Source organism: Mastigoproctus giganteus, chromosome 7 (assembly GCF_048544385.1).
Source record: "Mastigoproctus giganteus isolate SK-2022 chromosome 7, ASM4854438v1, whole genome shotgun sequence".
In the NCBI taxonomy this organism is placed as follows: domain Eukaryota; kingdom Metazoa; phylum Arthropoda; class Arachnida; order Uropygi; family Thelyphonidae; genus Mastigoproctus; species Mastigoproctus giganteus.
The window spans coordinates 173,683,265-173,705,767 of record NC_143581.1 but is presented as its reverse complement, the minus strand read 5'-3'; the positions used below and the strand labels follow the sequence as shown (position 1 = coordinate 173,705,767).

The 22,503-nt window shown below is 37.8% G+C and overlaps 1 protein-coding gene across 1 annotated transcript in view; it reads right to left on the bottom strand.

The window, feature by feature from the left end:
- Positions 1 to 22,503, bottom strand: part of LOC150083343 (uncharacterized) — a 59,964-nt gene that overhangs the window by 36,554 nt on the left and 907 nt on the right. Inside the window, exon 2 of the mRNA XM_090377200.1 lies at positions 5,861 to 6,007. Within this exon, the coding sequence (XP_090233326.1) occupies positions 5,861 to 6,007 (147 nt within the window). The remainder of the gene's footprint in view (positions 1 to 5,860; positions 6,008 to 22,503) is intronic.

Below are 22,503 nucleotides of genomic sequence, written 5' to 3'. Positions count from 1 at the left end.
AATGATTTTAAATTGCACTTTGCAGATTTTAAAAACATGCACATTCCAGATTGGATTATCACGCCATTTTCTGCAGATATTGAAAATATCGAATGTAACTTACAAGATGAACTTACTGAATTGTCAGTTGATCTTGAAGCTAAGATGCTTTTTAAAAATAGGACTTTAAGTTACTTTTGTACGAATATAAATGTTGTAGAAAAATATCCAAAACTTTCTGAAGTGGTACTCTCCTTTTTGCTTTCATTTCATTTTAACAAATCAAAGAAATAAGCTACAGATATAGAATTCTGTGGCGATTACTAATTTTGAACCCAATATTGCTAATCTTGTCAAGAGTCACGAAGCACATCCTTCACATTGACAACATTAGTAAATTGTATACTAAGTTAATAAAAGTCTTATTTTCATATACATAAGGAAGATTGAATTATTGTTATTTTTTTATCTAAATTAAATTTTATATTTTATATATTATTTATCCTTCCTATCAAATATGTAATGTTAAGAAGGACGTCAAAAACAAAAACGTATCCCTTTGACGTTAAGCCAATATAATAATATATACTATATTATACATACAATAAACACTCTAAAAACTCATATAAGCGTCTTTTTTGCTTGTCATATTATAATTACGTAATAGTAAAATAGAGGGGGTCGATAAAAAGTCAAGAAACTCTTGAAGGGGTCAACGGTCAAAGAAGTTTGGTGACCCCTGGTCTAGTCTAATAAAGGAGGCAGCATTCTCATACATTTTCTTCAAAATCATAATATATGGGGTATCTATACCTTGTCTTTCCAGTGCCCGAAACATTGCCTTATGCTGTATGGAGCCAAATGCCTTTTCATAATCCACAAATGCCAGGCATAATGGTGTTTTATATCCATTTGCTTTCTCCATTAGCTGTGACATTACGTGAAGGTGATTCATAGTTGAGAATCCTGTCCTAAAGCCAGCTTGCTCTTTCACTTGATTCTCATCAAGTATTCTTTCTAATCTGTTGGTAATGACCCTTGTGAACAACTTGTAGATGTGGGATAACAAGCTAATTGGTCTATAATTTCCAATTTCTGATTTATCTCCTTTCTTATGCAGCAAAACTATGATTGCATTATTCCACTCCTTAGGCGCCACACCTTTTCTAATGCATTTTGTGAAGAGTCTTGCCAGTTTTTGTGTCATGTCTCTTCCTCCCAATTTTAACAACTGTACAGTAACTTCATCTTCCTCTGGAGCTTTCTGATTCTTCAACGCACATTCTACCTCATCAGGAAGAATACCAGGTATGTTGTATGTGTTACTAATTTGCGATCCATCTTCCACACTGCTGGCATCATTCCCTTGCTCCTTGTATAACTCTTTATAGTAGTCTTCTGCTATTTGAATTATGCCTTCTTTGCTATTCATAAGTACACCATCACTTTTCTTCAGTTTCAGTATCATTTGTCTTTCTGTATTACTGCTCATGACTGCTGATTTAAATCCTTTGTTTTCCCTTAAAGCTTGTTCTACTTTTCTTGTGCTAAATTTTCTTATGTCCTCTCTGAGTCTCTTTCTAATGGCTTTGCATAACTCAGTATACTCAATTTTCTCCCTGTCAGTGTTTTTCTTGCTCTTAATTTGTCGTCTTTGGTTCATCATGACAAGTGTTTCTTGACTGATTTTTTCTTCTTTGGATTTCTTTTTACCTATAGGTTTCTTGGGCTTTATCACTTTCGGAAAGTTGTAATATTCTTTGTCTGTAATATCTTGTTCCTGAACAGTCTGAAGAAGCTCAAACTTGTTCTTAAGTTCCAGTACATACTGCTTTTTCTCCTCTTCTGTTATCTCAAAGACCTTTGTATTATTTACTCGAGTCAGTTTTTTCCTTTCTTTTCTTACATCTATATCAAGTGTGCATCTTACCATTCTGTGATCACTTCCAACATTTACCTTGTTCAGGACAGTAACATCATTCATGATATATCTTCTGTTGGTGAGGATGAAGTCGATTTCATTAGTTGTTAATCCATTTGGGCTCTTCCATGTCCATCTCTGTTCACCCTTTTCTTGAAAAAAGTGTTCATTACTGACATTCCTCTAGATTCTGCAAATTCCACAAGTCTTTCACCTCTTTCATTTCTTTCATCAATTTCCTATAGTTCCCCTTTCTGCTGTGTTTTGTCTCTTTCCAACCTTAGCATTGAAGTCCCCCATAATGATAGTGTAGTGAGTTTTCTGTTCAAGAAGACTCTCAATTTTGGTGTACATTTCTTCAACCTCTTCATCATCATGGCTCGATGTTGGTGCAAAAATCATTATAACCTTTAGCTTATATCTCTTAGAAATCCTGAGTAGTAGTCTTGACACCCTTGGTGATGTGCTTTTGAATTCCAAAATGTTGTTTTTTATATCTTTATGGACCAGAAAGCCAACTTCACCTTCACTCCTTTCACTGTTTCAATTGGCGTACAGCAGATTTCCACTTGATAAACTTATAAGTGATTAATTTCTTCTTCTTGTTTCAGCCAAACCGATGATATTTCAATTTACATTTTCAACGTAAGATTGATGAGCAATCTTACGTTGTAACAAGCCAAGTTCAGTTTCCGTGCATGGCAGCCTGATCATACCCAGAGATTCTTATAGCACACTCTGCTTCCACTCTGATCCTCTCGATGCCATAAGAGGGGGAGTGAAAGCCACTGGGGACTGAGGGCCATTTGTTTCGTTGTGCTGTCATGTGCTGGAGGGTTTGGTCTTTTCCTCTTTACGCTGACCAGGCGTCTTGAAGAGAACCACTTTACACGTTCGTTTCCACCTAAGTGACGTAACAGGGCTTACCATCGAGAAGGTGTGCATGAGTGGATTTTAGGGAGGCAAGCCAACTAGACTTCTCCTAAATCTTCTGAAATAGAAAGATATTGGATCCATCAGCATTTTAGACTGAGTGTCTGATAACACAAAGAATGCCTGTTCCCCTCTAAGCCACTATTTCTTACAGTGTGTTAAAAAGTTATGTTCAGGAATTTGTGTGTGGAAAAATTTTTTTAAAAACAGAGTTCAGAAAAAAAATTATATACTTTAAGAATTGGGCACTTATTCATGATAAGTTTTTTTCACTATAATTATTTTGTAATTATGTAACTACTATTCTTACATTTTTATTTCATTTCACTGTAACAAAATATCATTGCAACAAATACACTGGTCTTCAAAGAAAGTACATCACCACTTAAAACTGTAATTGTCATCCGAATAATGTAAGTACAGGGCAATATTTCTTACAGATGCATCAGATAAGATTGATACATGTAGGTGACACTGTAATATTGCATCAGCTGTTACTTTCAGCCATATAAGCATGCTCAGCAAGAGTTCCAGTCATTCCTTGCTTGTGTCAGAATGGTGAGTTACGTGCAATTGACGCCACGAAGAAAGAGTGCTATTGTCGCTTTAAGTGAGAACGGATGTTCTTCCCGTCATATTGCTTATAGAGTGTCTTGTAATCAGTCGACAGTGAGTAGATTTCTTTCCAAACTCAATAATACTGGTTCTGCTGATAGGAAAAAAGGAACCGGACACAATCGAATCTGTACGCTAAAATAGGGCACAGGACTGCATTTTGCCTTAAAAACTGCAAAGCTTCTTAGTCTGAGCTGAAAAGAGAATGCAAGAGTAGCAAGTGCAGTAACAGTCAGAAGACTCTTCTTCAAAAATAAACTTGTAGCATGTCATCCTAAGAAGAAGCCCCTCCTCACACAAAAAATTAAAAATGCCCGATTAAATTGGTGTAAGGATCATGTCATATGGACCCCTGAGCATTGGAAGTCAGTTATTTTCTTGGATGAAAAGAAATTCAACCTGCATGGCTCTGGTGGGAGACAAATGATTCGCCATAGACATGATGAAGAATGCCATCCAGACTGTATGGTGTCTACAGTGAAATTCCCTACCAGCCAAATGATATGGGGGAGCATTTCATACTGCGGAGTAGGTTTGTTTGTTATTTGGTTTTTAGGAGCATTAGCAGCTAAGGCCATATTGCTCCGGGATATGTGGTGGTCATTCCCTGACCTTTTGCGGAGTAGGTCACCTACAGTTTATAAATGGTTCCGTAAATGGCAATGGATATCTGGCTATATTGGAAGGCAAATTGCTGCCAACCATTAGAGACCATTTCAACCTGCCAAGTAACTGCATCTTTCAGGATGACTCTGCTCTTTGTCATCAGGCGAAAAGTGTAAGTAGGCACTTCTGTAGTTACTTTAGCTTCATTTCTGCCTTAGAGGTTTGACAGTAATGTGTTTACAGTTGTTACAGGTGAAAAAATGGTTCGAAGAATGGTCCATTTCAAATCTTAGCTGGCCAGGAAACAGCCCTGACCTGAATCCTATAGAGAACTGTTGGCATCGCGTAGAATCTGCAGTTGCCAGAAAGAACCCAAAGACCCTTCGTGAACTTCAGGAAGCCATAATTCGTGTTTGGAACCACGAACTATCAGCTGATTATCTCCAGAAATTGTTCTTTTCAATGCCTCGACTATGTGCTACTGTCATCAGGGCCAGAGGTAGTTCAACTAAATATTAGTTTGCACTGGTGAACTTTTCATTTTGTTTTCCATTTAAAATGATAAACTGAAGCAAATTGAGGGCTTCTGATAACATTTCAGCCATAATTGTCGTGTTTACCAAAACTGTTGTATAAAGGTTGCAAATGCAAATTTTGGAATATTTTGAGAGCACCTGTCAAATATTACTTAGATTTGCCTTAACTATTAATAAATATCTTTTGTTTATATTTATATTTGTGATGCTAGTCATTAATGTAACATACCAATGCAAAAAAAGGGCTAGAAATGTGAAATTCCTAGGTGATTCACTTTCTGTGAACACCAGTGTATATTTTGGCCACCTACATGACTGTTATATCAACATTTCATAGTATTCATGGTATGTGATTAAGTGACCAACATGTAAATTTCAAAACTTCATTGAACTTTTGTGTAGAGTGGCAGGTGATGTTTGTTTGATTGTTTGTTATTTGGTTTTTAGGAGCATTAGCAACTAAGGCCATATTGCTCCAGGAAATGCGGTGGTCATTCCCTGACCTTTCCGCATCCTCCATATTTGGTGGTGACGGGCTCGAACCCCGGTCTAATCAAGAAGTGTGTGCTACGCACTGCTGCTCCTTCCCACCTGGCTACGGAGGTGCCATGTGGCAGGTGATGGATTCATTTATATTGAATAGTAAGTTACTTAAAAAAAAATCAGTTCTTTTTGTAACAATTTGCTGCAATTAGCTACTTCATCTACATTTAAGGGTCTGCAAAAAAAAAAATAAAATTAAATAGATAAATCAATAAAAATGAAAAAAGTAGTGTAATGCTTTGAACAACAAAATTGCAATGTGCACATGATATGTATGTAAGCAAATTTCTACAGTAAATTAAAAGTGAATTTTCATTTATCCTCTTGGGTCACCAGTAATATTACCTTCAACAAATTCCAAGAAACTCGGTCCCAATAAAAGAAGGGATGGGGAGAGAATGTTAAAAACTTTTTTTTCATATAAAATTTGTATCAGCAGAATATAATCTATGGTTTACTACAAGGAAATCTTTTCCATAAATGAAGCATTTTTTTGTAATATATACCTTCAACAAATTCCAAGAAACTCGGCCCCAATAAAAGAAGGGATGTGGAGAGAATGTTAAAAACTGTTTTTTTTTCATATAAAATTTGTATCAGCAGAATATAATCTATGGTTTACTACAAGGAAATCTTTTCCATAAATGAAGCATTTTTTTGTAATATAGTCTATACAATTAAAGATCTTTTACTGCATACTTTAATACTGAATTAAAGAACAGCAAACCTGTATCATTTAATCCAATCTTTGTGATTTCCAAATGGGCACAACATCCACAACTAAAGTTTTGACAATCGCATCCTGTGTCCATCCATTTTTTTACAGAGGGAGATGCTTGTAGGAGGTATTTCTGCTTTACTGCTGGAGGAATAGCTATAAAAAAAAGTTTTCATGTGTTTATTATGGTTACAACTTTCAAAATATCTTGTCATGACTATTTGTATATTAATATATTAATTAGATTATTTTTAAGTATTTGCATTGCAAACAATCTTGAACACTTACTTTGCCCTCTCCAGCATTTGCCTCCAAAATTATAAAGGTGAGGCGGTAAAAGGGACTGGAATAATTCTTATTAATTTATTAAACCATGTAGAAACTGTTTTAAAATTTTCTGTTTATCTTCACTTCTTGCTCTTTCTTTGTAATTTTGGTTATGCTGATTATGAATACAGCCATCCCCTGCTATAGTGTGGTTTCCTCAGTGTTTGTTCACTATAATATCCTGTGTATTATTGATACGCTCCTCCAGAGTTGCACTATTCGCTCCAAATGTATTGGGAAGATTTAATGATTAGCAGGTGTTTGGGTGCCTGAGAGGCTCTGTTGAAAAATAATTTTTTCATGCTCTTCAATTTGAGTTTTTAATATACTGCCATTCACAGTGCTTCCTTTCAAAGGTGTATTCTTTGATTTAAACTGACTTTTAATTGATACTGTAATTAACAAGAAACTCAAATACTGGTACATTCATTTATGAAGACACTGCAAACAAAAAATAAATTTTTCCAATTAAAAAATAAGAACATTTTATTTAACATAAAGTATTATTGATCTGCAGAGAAGTATTGCAGTTTAGCATCATTATAAACAATTTATCTAAGGTAAAGAAAGCCAACACGAAAACATCAAACTTTGGGAAACTTACCAGGCAAACTGGTTTCCCACTACCACAGTTTCTCTCTGCATCCTCGGTAAATAGATAGTGCCTGTTATCGGTAGTGGCAGCAGAAGTCAATAACGATGTACTGATTAGTTTTTTCTCATTATTAAAAGCAGATTATTGGAGTTCATGAGTGTTTTCGCAGCTGAAATTTACTTATGGGTACACCCTCCAGACTGCCTCAGTCTTAGGGTGCTTATCCCCCCCTTCCCACTGTTTTAAAATAGGAAAATGATTTCTACTCCAACTAATGATAATACGTGCCACCTGTAGAAGTCATTCTCCATTTTAAAACAGCAGGAAGGGAGGATAAATACCCCAAGACTGGGGCAGTCTGGAAGGTGTATCTTTAAGTAAATTTCAGCCGCAAAGTCATTACACTCATGAACTCTAATAATCTGCTTTTAATAATAAGAAAAAACTAATTAATACATTGTTATCGACTTCTACTGCCACTACGGATAACATGCACTGTCTGTTTACTGAGAATGCAAGGAGAAACTGCAGTAGCGGGAAACCAGTTTGTCTGGTATGGTAAGTTTCCTGAAGTTTTCTGTGGTTCTCATGTTGGCCTTCTTTACCTTCACCACAATTTAGATTAGTGGTAACCAATACCACAGGAAATGGACAACAGGATGATAGAGCATATGTTTTCTTCAACAGATCTGTCAGTTTTGTCAGCTTAATTCAATTGCACTGTTCTGTCACAAATTTGTCCTTCAGCCTATAGAGCTGCTGCTGCATTTTGAATAAAATGACAATGGCTAAGTGTATTTTATTCTCATTCTCACATCGTATTCTCACTAACTGGCACATCACTATTGTTACTCCCTTCACTGTCATTTACTTTGGGACTTAAAACAGCATCAATGATCATCAATGCAAGCTTCAGCAAGGAGTATTTCTATTGCAGTCAATCCATTCTTCTACTTCATCATTTACATTTAGAACAATAACACTTAATCCCTTTAGATAACTTATTATTTCAAAAGTTCAGTAATTTTTTTTTAACCAAAGCTATAGAAAATCAGCATTACAAGCCTCATCAGGAAATATCACCGCTATAAAAATATCAGGGCATGCAGTATACCATACTGCTTTCCTCAATATGACCAATTCTTGAAATTATGATAGGTATAGTCCCTCACAATTAACTACTTTTGTCATCAACTTACTAGGTGGGGGATCTTAAAATTTCAGATAATGAAAACTATCTATTAACAAGAGATTTCTACATTATCTGGTAGCTTGGCTTCCTTGGCACATTTCATTGCTTTGGTAAAAAATTATTAGTATTAGTAATGGCTGATGTTACAAGAAAGCAAGTTTAAAAGGCATCAGCCAAAAAAAAAAAAAAAAAACCCTCTCACATCACCTGTCCCACTCCTTCCAATAATTTGTCTAGTTCTTCCTTGAATTCATTCAAACTACTTCCTCAATTTGAATTTATGCCCTTCATATGTGTAGTCTGAGCAAGAAGAAGAAAGCCATCAACACTGAGCTTGCACAATCCATTCAAAGCCTTAAACACCTCAAGGTGCCTAGCCTCCAGACGTGCAATTTGCAGAACCAAGCCTTTCTAGGTAAGAGCACCCTTTCATTCTTTTCACCAATCTCACTGTCCTTCTCTGCACCCATTCTAGTAGATCTACATCCTTCCTAAAATGAGGCCTCAAGACCGCTAAGATGAAGCCTAACCATTGCCTTGTACATTGGTATAATCTCCTTCTTATCCCTGCAGTTTCCATACATTGTTGACAAAATCTCATGAGCTGTCCTGGCAGCCAATCTGCACTATTCAGAGGACTTCATATCTGATTGCATAATTACCCCCAAAAGTCTTTTTCATTTTCCACTACACTGATTATAGTATCACACAGCTGGTATATGTTAATCTAGTATTACTGCTACCCTTATTCAGTACTTTGCATTTGTCAATGTTAAACTTCAACTTCCATTTCTCAGCCCATCCCAATTTCTCTAGATATTGTTGCAGTAGCTTACCTTGATTACTGTCATTAATGATCCTACCAACCTTAGTATCATTTGCAAACTTAGACATTAAATCTGATTTACCTTCATCAATATCAATGAAATCTGCAGGGCTCCAATAATAACATTAATCAGATAAGACAGTGCCCACTGATAATTACTCTCTCTTTCTCTTCTCCCACTCAACCATTCCTTTATCCACAGCAGTAACTTGCCCTTAATGCCACACTGCTACAATTTGTACAGCAATCTTTTATGTGCAACAGTACCAAAAACTTTCCTGAAATACAAGTATATGATATGACAATCATTTTTTGTATACAGTTCCTTTGTTACTGCATCATAGTATGCACTTAGACTGGTTGGACAAGGCTGTCCCTTAACAAATCCATGATGTGACTGTACTTTAGTTACATTCCAGGCTAGATGGCCCTGCATTACTTCATTAACCAGTCAATCCATTATTTTCCCTGGAACAGATGTTAAGCTAACAGATTTGTAATTATTCATGTCACTTTTTAATCCCACTTTGTGAATTAGGATACATTACTACATCTCTAGTCCATAAGGACTAGAGATGTAGTAATGTATCTGAATCCTCCCCTGAATCCAAGGTTGTCCTCATAATTATGGCTAAGGGTTTGGTTACATCCTTTGCTAAATCTCTTGAGCAAAGGATTAGACAGATCCCATCCATCCCAGGTGTCTTTCTATTTTCTTTAATGTTTTACTTCAACAATTTCTCTTCCAGTTTCCTTTCAGTTATCACAAAATCATTTAGCTCCCGGTTAGAGGCTGATAAACTTTTTGCATCCACTTTCCTAAAAATCTGATTTGATTTGGTTTTGGGTTTATTGGAGCAACAGCAATCTAGGCTATAATGCGCCAACCATGACTTTCATAAAGAATTGCTCATGTATAAATGTATATACCTATTCAGTTTGTCAGCAACCTGAGCAGGTCATCAATAGTTAAACTATTGACATCAAGTAGCCCAATATGATTCAACCCCTTCCTTCTACTGTTAATATAAACATAGAAGTCTTTGCTGCTTTATTTGCTTTCTTGGCCTGAGACTTCTCTTAACTTGCTTAGTTTGCCTGACTTCCTTTGTGACCTGATTACAGATTAGTTTATTTCTACCTTAGGCTTCTGTATCATCTGATAATTTATATGCATCCTATGCAATTTTCTTCTCAGCCACAAGTCTCATCAGTTCATTTAATATTCATTTAGGTCTAAAACAGTATTTCTTAGTTGGTATGAAAAGCATAATAGCTTCTATGATTACTTCCCTGAATGTTTCCCATTTAGAATTTGCTGGTGATAACATCATCAGTTGGTCCTAATGCACAGAATTTAAAAACTGTCTGACACCACTGTAGTTACCATTACGAAGGCAAAAGCCTTTTCCTTTACCCTTCACAGTAGTTATGTCTTTAATTAAATTTCACATCTTTTCCACTTAAGTGAATCCCACCCCTTTAAAAACAGTCACACTTAAAATAAAAAAATAAATTTTCTTTTTATACTCTGGGATGACCATATGGTCAGAGGAGTTCACAAGATAGAGAAATTATAAGCAGCAGCACTGTATTAGCAGATCACGGGCTTGAAACCTGGTCACTCAAAGCACATGTACTTATGTACCCTCACACCTGAATCCTAATTTGCGGCTTTTTCCCAACACCGACCTGTACTTTTTTAACTAAGTCCTCAGATCTTCTCTTAATATCATTAGTGCCAACATGTACAATAATATCACCTTTTGTACCCTTAAAAGATGACATCTGCTGTACAATGTCATCTACTTTTTCCCCTGGCACACATACCCTGGTCCTGTTCAATCTATCCTTTTAGCACAATATATTTCCCCTTTCTCTGACAATAGTCACCAACAATAATCACCTCCTGTGGGACCAGTGCATTCTGCTTTTGGGATTGCTGACGTGTTGCCTGATGCAAAAGTGTAATCTCTGGCATTGAGTTGGGCAGCTGAGGGCTTGATGGGCCCCCATTTACTTTAATTACATTCCAGGCTAGATGGCTCTGCATTACTTCATTAACCAGTCAATTCATTATTTTCCCTGGAACAGATGTTAAGCTAACAGATCTGTAATTATTCATGTCACTTTTTAATCCCACTTTGTGAATTAGGTCACCATTGCTTGTATTAGTTACGGGGTTTGGCGACTGTCAGATGCAGCTGAAAGTTCGTGGTCCATGGAGGGTGTTTGGCCGAGTATAACATGTCTATATCGTCAGTTGACGGCAACCGACAACCGATGATATAGACATGTCAGTTGACGGCAAATTTCTTAAGGTCAGCGTCGACGTCCTGGATGTTCCTTCAAGGGCAATTACCCTATTCTTCAAGTTCTCATAAATGTCCATTAGAATGCTGAGTTGATGCCTAAAATCCTCACCTTTGTGCCGAACACACACATAGAGACACCCTATTGGCTGTATTGTGTACCATTCCAGATGATCTGTAAACATCGCATAAGTAGCCCATTTTATAAGCTCGCAGGAGAACTGCTCCTTTGGTTCTCCCACAAGCCACAGCACTCCCACTGCTTTTGACCCCATTGTTTTGCTGCTGTAGTCTGAGGCATGATTTCTGTTTAAATTTAATTTTAGAATACACTACACTAATAGATACCTAAACATTATGCCACAGAGTTTACATGAGAGAGAGAGAGAGAGAGAGAGAGAGAGAGAGAGAGAGAGAGAGAGAGAGAGTGAGAGAGAGAGAGAGAGAGAGAGAGAGAGAGAGAGAAAATCTTTATTGCAACATTTGATTGTAACTGGTTACAAGGTTAAGTACTGTAACTTTTCCTTCATGGCTAAAAGGCCAGGGGTTTACAAATAAGAAGTGTTACAAAAACATTAAATACCATAAGACATTCAAGAACAATAACAAGATGACATTAAATGATATAGGGATAAAATGAAAATGACAAATACATATACAATTTACAGTAGTGACTATTGTCCTCACAGTTCATTAGAGAGAGAAGCAAGAGCACTGTCAGGCTCATTTCCCGTTATGCTCGCTAATTAATTCACAGGGTTCTCCAACCGGGGACGTTTCACTCCTGTCTAGACAGTTGCAATGGGTTGCAATGCTTTGTCAAGGGATGGTGGTGCTACGTCTGCTGTGGTCACCATTGCTTGTATTCGTTACGGGGTTTGGCGACTGTCAGATGCAGCTGAAAGTTCGTGGTCCATGGAGGGTGCTGGGCCGAGTATAACATGTCTATATCGTCGGTTGACGACAAATTTCTTAAGGTCAGCGTCGATGTCCTGGATTCGTCTGAGTATCTGGTATGGTAGGAAACGATCTGATAGGTGGAGGCATGAATGAAGAAGGCAAATAGGGTGGCTCTGAGCTGGGCAGGTGGAATCCTCCAGCCACAGAGATCTCAGAATGAAGATGTGATCAGACCGGTCAACATCTTTACTGCAATTATTAGCCTTTTTTTGTCAATGAGATAGGGCAGCCTGGGGATTCCCAGGGCCTGGGCCATTTCAGTTGTATGAACATGGGGTGGTAACCTGTGCTTGGAGGTTACCTATTTGAGGAGCCAATATTCTGCTGCCCAGATGGGGTTTCTGCTCATACGTGCTGTTGATGCCCAGATTTCGTTTGTGATGCACACCCGATTCGAGCCTCAAAACAGAAAAACCAAGTGCAAACTACTCTGGTTAAAAAGGACATTGTTTTATTAGGAGACTCCATTGCCAGGGAAACGGGGAATATTTTTTGTAATAAAGATAGGTGGAGCAGAACCAGGGTAAGTCTGCCGGGAGCAACTATTGATGATGTCACCAACAGATTGTCAGATTTTGAAGGGGGTAAAGAAAATATTATTATTCATGTGGGGACAAACAATATTAAACGTACACGATCTGACGATTTGTTGGAAAAATACAGGACCATGCTGAGGAAATGTCGCAAGCTAGGCCATAATGTCTATGTGTCTGCAATTCTGCCCAGACACGATAGGAGGGATTATATGTTAAGAGCCTTGTGGATTAACTCAAGACTTCAAGGAATCTGCAAGGCTTTAGGGGGTAAATTTCTATCAGCATGGCCCACACTTGTAGGTAGAAGGAATTTGTTTTGTAGAGACGGGATACACTTAAACAAAGGTGGTGCAAAAGTTTTTGCCAGTATTATTGAGGATACCTTAAAGGTTCAGGGAAACTGCTAGTTAGGGGGGATGTGGGTAATACTGACACGCGTTTATCTGATAATATTGGTCAATGTAACTCTTGCACATACCTTAAGAGTTCTTATCTGTTACCCCAACTGGACGTATTATCTAGATGTTCTGGGGGCAAAGATGTTTCACGTGAGCGGGTAGCTAATATCAGGGAAGAAAGCCTAAAAAACTTCAAGGGTTGTGTTAGGGTTGTTAAATATACAAGAACAGTAAATCTTAATTGTTTATACAGTAACGTTAGAAGTGTCGTCAATAAAATGAGCGAATTCGAACTGCTGGTTAAAACAAGTAACGTGGACATAATAGGGTTTACAGAGACGTGGTGCCACGCGGAAATTGGGGATGATGAGTTTCAGTACAGCTTGTATAATGTATTTAGGAAGGATAGAGTAGATAGCAGGGGTGGTGGGGTAATGCTTCTTATCAGAAGCAGCCTGAGTGCTACGATAGCTTTCCCGGATTCAGACATTTCACATGCTAGTATAGAGTCTGTATGGTGTGAGATAGTTGGAAACAAAGGTATAATGCGAGTCGGAGTAATCTACAGACCAGGTGATTGTGAAGATTATGACAAAAGCCTCTACATGCAAATGGAATGGGCAAGTAAGCGTCAATGCCTTATTATGGGTGATTTCAATTTGCCTCTAATTGATTGGAGTAAATGGGAAGGAAACTCAACATAGGGAACAAAATTTTTAAATCAACTAGATGACTGTTATTTGTATCAACATGTCAGGGAAAGTACTAGAGAAAAGAATATCCTAGACCTCATCATCACACATGAATCAGATGACATAACAGGGCTGACAGTAGAGGAACCAGTAGCAGGAAGTGATCACGGAGTTCTACGGTGGATGATGATGAGAGAGGTAGCAGAAGTAAAAGGCAAAGGAATGGGTTTTAATTTCAGAAAAGGAAATTACGATGCCTTAAGGTACTACATGGCCTCTATTAACTGGGTAGATATCGCGCTGAGAATGAAAACAATTGAACTGTGGTACGCTTTTAAAACATTAATCACAGATGCCTTGAATGCGTATATACCATTAAAAAAATACTCCATGAGAAGGGTTCCAAGTTGGATGAATAGTGAAGTTGCCACATTACTTGAGCAGAAAAAGGTGGCATGGAAAGGTTACAGAGCAATAAAAAGTACTGAAGCCTATAACAGCTACAAGGTGATGTGTAATAGAGCCACAGAAAAGGTTCGACAGGAAAAGGCAGTTTATGAGAAATCACTAGCAAACAGAGCAAAGAGGGGGGGATAAAGAATTCTTCACATATATAAATGCCAAGAAGAGCAGGACAGACCAGATCGGACCTTTACGTAAGGGAAAGAGGATAGTAATAAATACACCAGCTGCCGTTGCAGATGAACTCAACAGTTATTTTGCATCGATATTTACAAATGAAAAGCCTTTTGTGGCAATGGGAAATTGTGGGAGCGAAGTTAAAAAATATGTAATTAATGATATTGAAATTTCGCAAGATTATTTAATGAAAAAACTTTTGAGCCTACAGACCAGTAAGGCTCCTGCAGTTGATGGAATATACCCTATAATCTTAAGAGAGGCGGCAAGCGAGTGCATTGAACCATTGAGGCTAATTATGCGAGCATCACTAGACTCTGGGGAGATTCCCTTGGATTGGAAAAGTGCAAATGTATCTCCCATACATAAGGGTGGCTCTAAAACTGAAGTTGGAAATTATCGACCTGCCAGTCTGACTTCAGTAGTAGGGAAAATCATGGAGGCAATGATCAAGGGTGGAATTCAGGATCATTTGGATCGAATTGAAATTCTCAAGGATACTCAGCATGGTTTTGTAAAGGGAAAATCATGTTTAACAAATCTGGTTCGCTATTTCGAAAGGGTCACTCACGAACTGGATTTAGGGAATAATTTCGACATTGTTTATTTAGATTTCAGCAAAGCTTTTGACTCAGTCCCACATGAGCGGTTGCTTTATAAGCTGGAACAGGTTGGAATCACTGGGAAAATCCTTAGATGGATAGAAGGATGGCTTCAGGGCAGGAGGCAGAGGGTTGTGATAAATGGCTATTCCTCAGATTGGGTTGATGTAAGAAGTGGGGTTCCCCAAGGATCAGTATTAGGGAACCCCACTTCTTACATTTTCATAAACGACAATTTTCATAAACGACATTGATGAAGGGATAGAGGGCGTGATGTCTAAATTTCCAGATGACGTGAAAATTGGTAGAGTAGTTAATGATCACTGTCACTGTCAAGCTGAGCTTCTTCAGAGAGACCTAGATAGACTTCAAGAATGGTCAGAAAAATGGCAGCTGTGCTTTAATCCAACAAAGTGTAAGGTATTACACCTGGGAAACAGTAATCCCAAAAAAACTTATTCACTTGGTGGAGTTCAACTAAACCCAGTACTGGAGGAAAGGGACTTGGGTGTTACGATACGGTCAGACATGAAATTCTCTGAGCATTGTAAACAGGTTGCAAGGAAGGCCCATGGTGTCCTATCGATGATCTATCGAACTTTTGCAAGTAGAGATAGGGACGTGATAATCCCATTATATAAGGCTTATGTTAGACCACACTTGGAATACTGTGTTCAAGTATGGAGACCGCACCTAAAGAAAGACATCGAGCTTCTTGAAAGGGTGCAAAGAAGGGTAACTCGCCTGGTGAGATCGGCAAAAGGGCGTCCTTATGAAGAAAGACTTCGAAATATGTGGGTTGCAGAGTTTGGAAACTAGACACCTTAGAGGAGATTTGATTGAGGTGTTTAAGGCTCTGAGAGGCATCAGTAAAATGAATGAGGACAAAATTTTCAAGATTATAAATGATGCTAGAACTAGGGGACATAAATTCAAGTTACAGGGGGGAAATGTTTAGATTGGACTGCAGGAAGTTTTATTTTAGCCAGCGAGTTATAAATTACTGGAATAAGTTGCCTTCATGGGTGGTAGAGGCCGACAGTTTGGGGAAATTCAAAGGTCATCTGGATAGTACTTTCGAGTAAGGGAAGCACATAGGATGATAGGTTTAATTTCCTTTTTATTTATATTTTATTTATATATATATATTTTTTTTTATTAATTATTATTATTTAGTTATTTATTTTATTTATTTATTTTTTTTTTGTTTTTATCATTGTTTTGTTTGGATTTTTTTTTTTTTTTTTTTGGCTGGTGCAGCATAAGCCATAGGCTTTCTTGCACCATGCAGCCGTTACTAATACTATTTCAGCTGTATAAAGTAGTGGGAGTATATAATGGTCCTGACATATTTTGTTGCTGTAACCTTGTCTGAGATGTAATGCAGATGTTGTTTTCTCTCCATTTCAGGTGTGCCGCACGACTGATGAGCTTGTCAATGTGCTTGTTGAATCTGAGTTTTGTGTCAAAGACAACCCCCAAATATAGATGATATGGAACAGTCAGGATGGAAACTCCACTGATGTTGGGCAAGATGATTGTTGTTTTTTTCTTCAGGGAGTAGAGCATGCACTTAGACTTTGCTGGGTTAATGTTAAGGCCAAATTGTTTAAGGTAGCCTGCTAGTGTTAATTTCCTCTGTAATCCTAGAGGGGTCTGTGTTTGCTTGGATGGTAGTCAATATTTTTAAATCATCTGCGTAAGACAATACATCTGGTCTCTGGCTTATGAAAGGGGAGATAATGGCAGTAAAGAGGAGAACAGAGAGGACTCTCCCTTGTGGTACTCCTGTAGATATTTGCTTGATATAGGTTTTTTGAATGATGTAGTATGATAGTATGGTTGAGGAGTGATGAGAGGAAGTGCAATGCATCCCCACCTATAGAGTAGTGGTCTTCAAGCAGTTGTAAAGGGCAGGTACTTTAATGGCATCAAAAGCTGCTTCGATGTCAAGGTATGTTATGAGTTCTTCTTTTCTCTCAAATTCTGTAAGGATGCTGTGGGTGGTGGCAAGGAGATTAGTAATGGTGGAACTATTTGGTAATGAAGAATGAATTTGTGGTGGGGCATCTGGAAGTATGTGAGTTATTAGTTGGAAGGAGGGTTCTGTAGTTTCAGGAGACATGAGGAATGTCTCCTGAAACTACTAGACAGAGACTTTTCCAATGACGCTGTTCTGATTTTTGGGTGTGGCCTTACCAGATATACATTCCATTGATGGGGAAGATGCGGCTGGTCAACACTGCATTGAAGATGCTAACAAGGGGCTAAATGATATATGGTCCCAGGCATCTCAACATGAACTGCAGTATTCCATCAGCACCCAGAGCTGTAGAGGACAGGGTTGAATTCAAGGCTGTCAAGATTTGGTGATAGTTGTCAGAGAGTTCTGTTTGTCATGACTGAATATGTGGTTGAGGTTACTGCTGGATCCTGCGATGTCTTCGAATCTGGTTATGAAGTCAATCCACCTCTGGGGGTCGAGTTGCTCTGGGAAACTGGTGGTTTGTTCATAGTGTAAAGTGTAAAGTGTGTTTAGGGTCAAGCGGCACCAGGGGTTTCCCCCATCTCCGCATAGTTTACATTGTGGGTGAACCAGTTGACTGGAAAAGCCAGAGATTCAAAAGTGTATGGACTTTGTATATGTGTGATGCCTTGTACTGTTGTTCATCTGGTCATTTAGCCGCCAGACCCCTACTGAGGCCCGACGTCCCACTTTCGCCCCGTGGAGGCAGACTGTTTGTTCATAGTATGGTATCTTACCTATTGCTAGCAAACGATTGTTTGTTGTTGTTGTTTGTTTGTTATTTGGTTTTTAGGAGCATTAGCAACTAAGGCCATATTGTTCCAGGGACATGTGGTAGTCATTCCCCGACCTTTCCGCATCCTCCGTATTTGGTGGTCACGGGCTCGAACCCCGGTCTAATGAAGAAGCGTGTGCTACGCACTGCTGCTCCTGCTCAATGGCTACAGAGGTGCCTAGCAAATGATCAAAATAGCTCTTGATGGCCTGAGATTTTTGGCAGTTGAAAATTGCTCTTGCTCTTGAAAAGGCTATTTTGTCATTCATTTCACCAGACTGCTTCCGTTGCTTATGGAGTTGTTGCTTTAGTTGAAAGCTGGAGTTTAGATGTGGGGACCACCATGCTTTAGAGTGGGGAGTGATAGTGACCGTCTTTGAGGCAGTGTATTGAGCTACCATAATAATCCATTGAGTTAACAGGTCGACTGCTAGTAGGGTATCGCAGGATTCAAGGACATACCATGGAATGAGAGATGCTGCTGCTGCAATGCATCTGGAAACATCCAGATATTTGGGACTACATATTGTTCTTCGTATCACCTGTCCTTTTGAGTTGTAACTTGGGAATGGTGGTTCTAGTTGTATTAGGATTGGGTCATGGTCAGAGTTAAAGTAACCATCCTATTATATGTATTATGTTATACCATTATGTTTTCAGAGTTTTAAATTAGTTTCTTCATTAGTTTAAATTAGTTTCAAATAAATTTCTTAGCTAAAAATAAAAAATATGCAGTCGATTCTGCTAAAACGCACATTTTCACAACGCAACTGATATATTAGGGAACAATGCGAGTATAACATGATTTTCGTGTTGGCTCATGCGCGATTTCATCTGTGAGTAACGCCAGGTGAATGCAAAACCTGGCACCAAGCTGAACATAGCAACCTGCTCGGAAGTACATACAAGTTTACAAAGCTTAAATGTCAAATGTGCGAAAGCTATATTTCCCATTTACTGTAGGTGTATTGGTCAGAGACACACTGTTGTCATTCATTGTATTCACAAGGTAACACGTGATATTGTAGGCTGACTCAAGTTTTCAGGAGCTCACATTTTTCTGTTCAAACAAAAATTTCATGCATGATAGCATGAGCAGAGAAGCACATTTCTGGAGGTCACTAACATAAAACAATAACAACAATTTGCAGATCCTGGTTTATTCAGCTTTTCACTTAGTGCAATCTAACTATAAATGGTTAGTAAGCTCAGTCTTATTGCATTTTCAATAATACAGACAGCTGGAATTCTGTGTTTTTATGTTATTATGGTGAAATGTGTTTCTCCTTCACCAAAATCTTCAATCATATAAAAAGCATAAATAAATTTCTGAATCTTTTCTTCATTCCTATTGCCCCATGTTCGTCGTTATTGATTGCTTATCTTTTTTACTATTTTAAATTTTACAACTAAAAAAAAAATAAATAAATAAAGAAAAAAAAGAAAATGTCAGTGAATACAAATATCAATCAAACTTCATATCTTGTCAAATCTATTTTGATGATATATGATGATGATAACTATGATCGCCTGCTTGGCTAAGCCTATTCAAAAGATCAGGCATCACATATTGTATGTTTTTATGATTTTATGCTACAAAGAAACTTAAGTAGGTATTCAATTTGTATGTGAATCACAAAAAGGTAAAGTGTATATTAATATACAATATTAAAAATCAAAATGGCTTTTATCGTTGGCTGGTGAATGTTGACATTGCTTGAACTTAGCTGTAGTAGCATGTTCTCTTAAATGACAATGTACATCACGTTAATTATAGCAGTACTACTACTACTATTAGTAATACTAGTCTACTACTACTACTACTACTAAATTATTAGTATATAATATTTTTTGTCTTATTGTCTTTTTTTCCCCTTATTTTCAGATATAAATGTATAAATTATAAATCATCTCTCCAAAATGTATTCTCACAAATCAGGAACCCAGATAAGAAAAGACAAGAAAGAACGAGAGGAAAATGAAAAAAGGGGTCAACAAACACTCTTTCAATTTGGATTAAGTGCGGCTTCAAAAAATTTTTCATTGAACTCACCTATAGCATTGGAACAAGAAGAAACTGTTGGAAACCTCATCCCCAAACAAGGAGCAGTTAATCTGGGTTAATTCAGTTGTCACACACAAAATCAGTTGTCACAGGATTTTGATGAAGGAGCAGATGCAGAAAATGTAAATGGAAAACAGAAATAAACAGACGTACAGGCGCATGCACAGGATTTTGATGAAGGAGCAGATGCAGAAAATGTAAATGGAAAACAGAAATAAACAGACATACAGGCGCATGTGGAAGTGAATTTGGAAAAAGAGAGAGGGGCAATCATAATGTAGGCCTTGGCATTGGATGTATCACAACCGAGTTTCCATCTCAAAAGGAAATAGAAAAGTATGTTAGGAATGGTCACATCCTTCTGCCTAAAACATTCCCAAAAGATACCAGCAATCAAGTTTTCCCAGAAAGCATACTGAAATTTAAAAAAACCCATGGAGAACTACATGTAAGAGACTGGCTTGGCTGAAGTCAGCAGAAACAAGCATTATATTGCTTTTCATGTCAATTATTTTGGCACAAGACAGTCAATAGTCTCAAGACTAGCACTTCTGCATCTAAATCTGCACTGGTATCTGCTGAAGGCTGGGATTCTAATGGAAAGTGGCAGAAACTTTCCTACAGGATCTGAAAACACAAAAAAGGCAATAGTCACAGAGAATGTTACCTAGCTTGGCAAGAACTAGAAAGGCGCCTGCTGTCTGGGACAGGAGTTGACACCATCTTAGAAACGTCAATCAAAACTGAAGCTATGAAATGGTACAATCTTTTAAAGTGCATCATCAATGTTGTACTCTTTTTGGGAGAACGTGGTCTGGCATTTATTGGTTCATCCCATGGAATTAGTGATTCAAACAATGGATACTTTTTAGGACTCACTGAACTGCTCTCCAGGTGGGACCCCATCCTTCAGGAACATGTGCTATGTGTAGAGGAGTCGCAGAAAAGGAGTGAGCGGCTTCAAGTTCATTATCTGTCCCAAGACTCACAAAATGAATTGATTGCAGAATGCTTGACTCTTGTGAAACAACACATTTTGCTGGAGTGGCAATTTGCAAAGTACTTTGCAGTAATAGTAGATGCAACACCAGATTCCTCCCATATTGAACAAACATTTCATTTGAGGTACTTAAAAGAAATGCAGTATGAGATTCAAGAAAGATTTCTCAAGTTTATGGACTGGAGCAACAAAAGAGGGAAATAAATTGCTCAGTTTATAACTGATACATTAAAAGAACATGCTATTCCTCTCAGTGATTGTTGAGCTCAAGTCTACGATAATGGGGCAAATATGGCTGAAAAATACAAGAGCGCACAAGCAAAAATACAAGAACAATGCTCAACAGCAATTTTGTCACCTTGCAGTTGTCACACACTAAACTTACTTGGAAATGATGCTGCTGAATGCATTACCTGAAACAATAACCTTTTTCGAAACAATACAAACTGTGTACCACCTGCTCAGTTCCAGTCCTAAGCGGTGGAAATTACTACAAAACCATATTGGTTGTTCTCTTCATGGTATGTCTGAAACAAGATGGTCAGAACGTGTTGAATGTGTAAAGCCATTTGCAGCTCACTTGCCTAGCATTAAATTAGCACTGGAAGACCTACTAGAACTAAATTTGATGGCCAAAACAAGAAATGAAGTCCACGAAGTTTATTATGTGACATCTTTTCCCTGTGTGTTAATGTCAGCTGTGTCTACAAAATATTAGCTGGCATAGATATTTGCAACAAGGTCATCCAAGCTAGAGATGCTACACTGGATGTTGAAGTAGCAAACATAGAAACGCTCCTCACAGATCTGACAAAACTTCGAAACAACTGGAAATGCATGTGGAATGAAGCCAAACCTAAAGATAGAAATAAAACTTTCCCATAGATGTGGTGGAGTTAGAGATATTGCAAGAGGGCAAGGCCGCATGACAGCACACCTGATGCTAACTTGGAGAAAATAAATGACACATGATAGGCCAGAACAGGCCTACTTCAGAAAGTGTGTGTTTTACGTTTTATAGCAGGATTAACTGTCTACTTCAATGCTGTTAAGCAGTTGGTAGAAAAATTTGATGTCTTGTGGAAATATCTCACCATTAAACCCAAGGGGCTCACATCTGGTGAGTATGGGCTGGGCACACCCAGGGTCCTGAGCTGGATATAATAATTCTTCTCTTTCTTGGCGATTCCCTTTTGACTCTCTCTCTCAGGGTAACTCGGGAATTTTTTTCTGGCTGATGCAGCATAAGCCTCAGGCTTCCTTGCACCATATAGCTAATAATAATAATAATGTCTGAAAGTGATGTGGAGAGAAAAGCTTTATCTTTATCAGAGCAATATCCTGCTGACCTTAACGGTGATGATTTTTGAAAAGAAATGCAACATTTACCCTAAGTACATAAAGCAAATTTTGTAAATGCACAGTTAAAGCCATTAGATCTGTTGAACTTGTTAATACAGTACAAACTTGGTGACCTATTTCCAAATGTTTGTGTTAGCTTAAGAATACTATTAACAATTCCAGCAACAGTAGCTTCTGCAGAGAGGTCATTTAGCAAACTCAAGCTGATTAAGAATTATTTAAGGTCTACAATGTCTCAGGAATGTCTTGTGGATTTGGCCAGGCTAATATTGAATCAAACATTGCCAGAATAATTAATTTTCATGCTGTGATTCAAAATTTTTCACAAAAAAAAAAAAAAGAGTC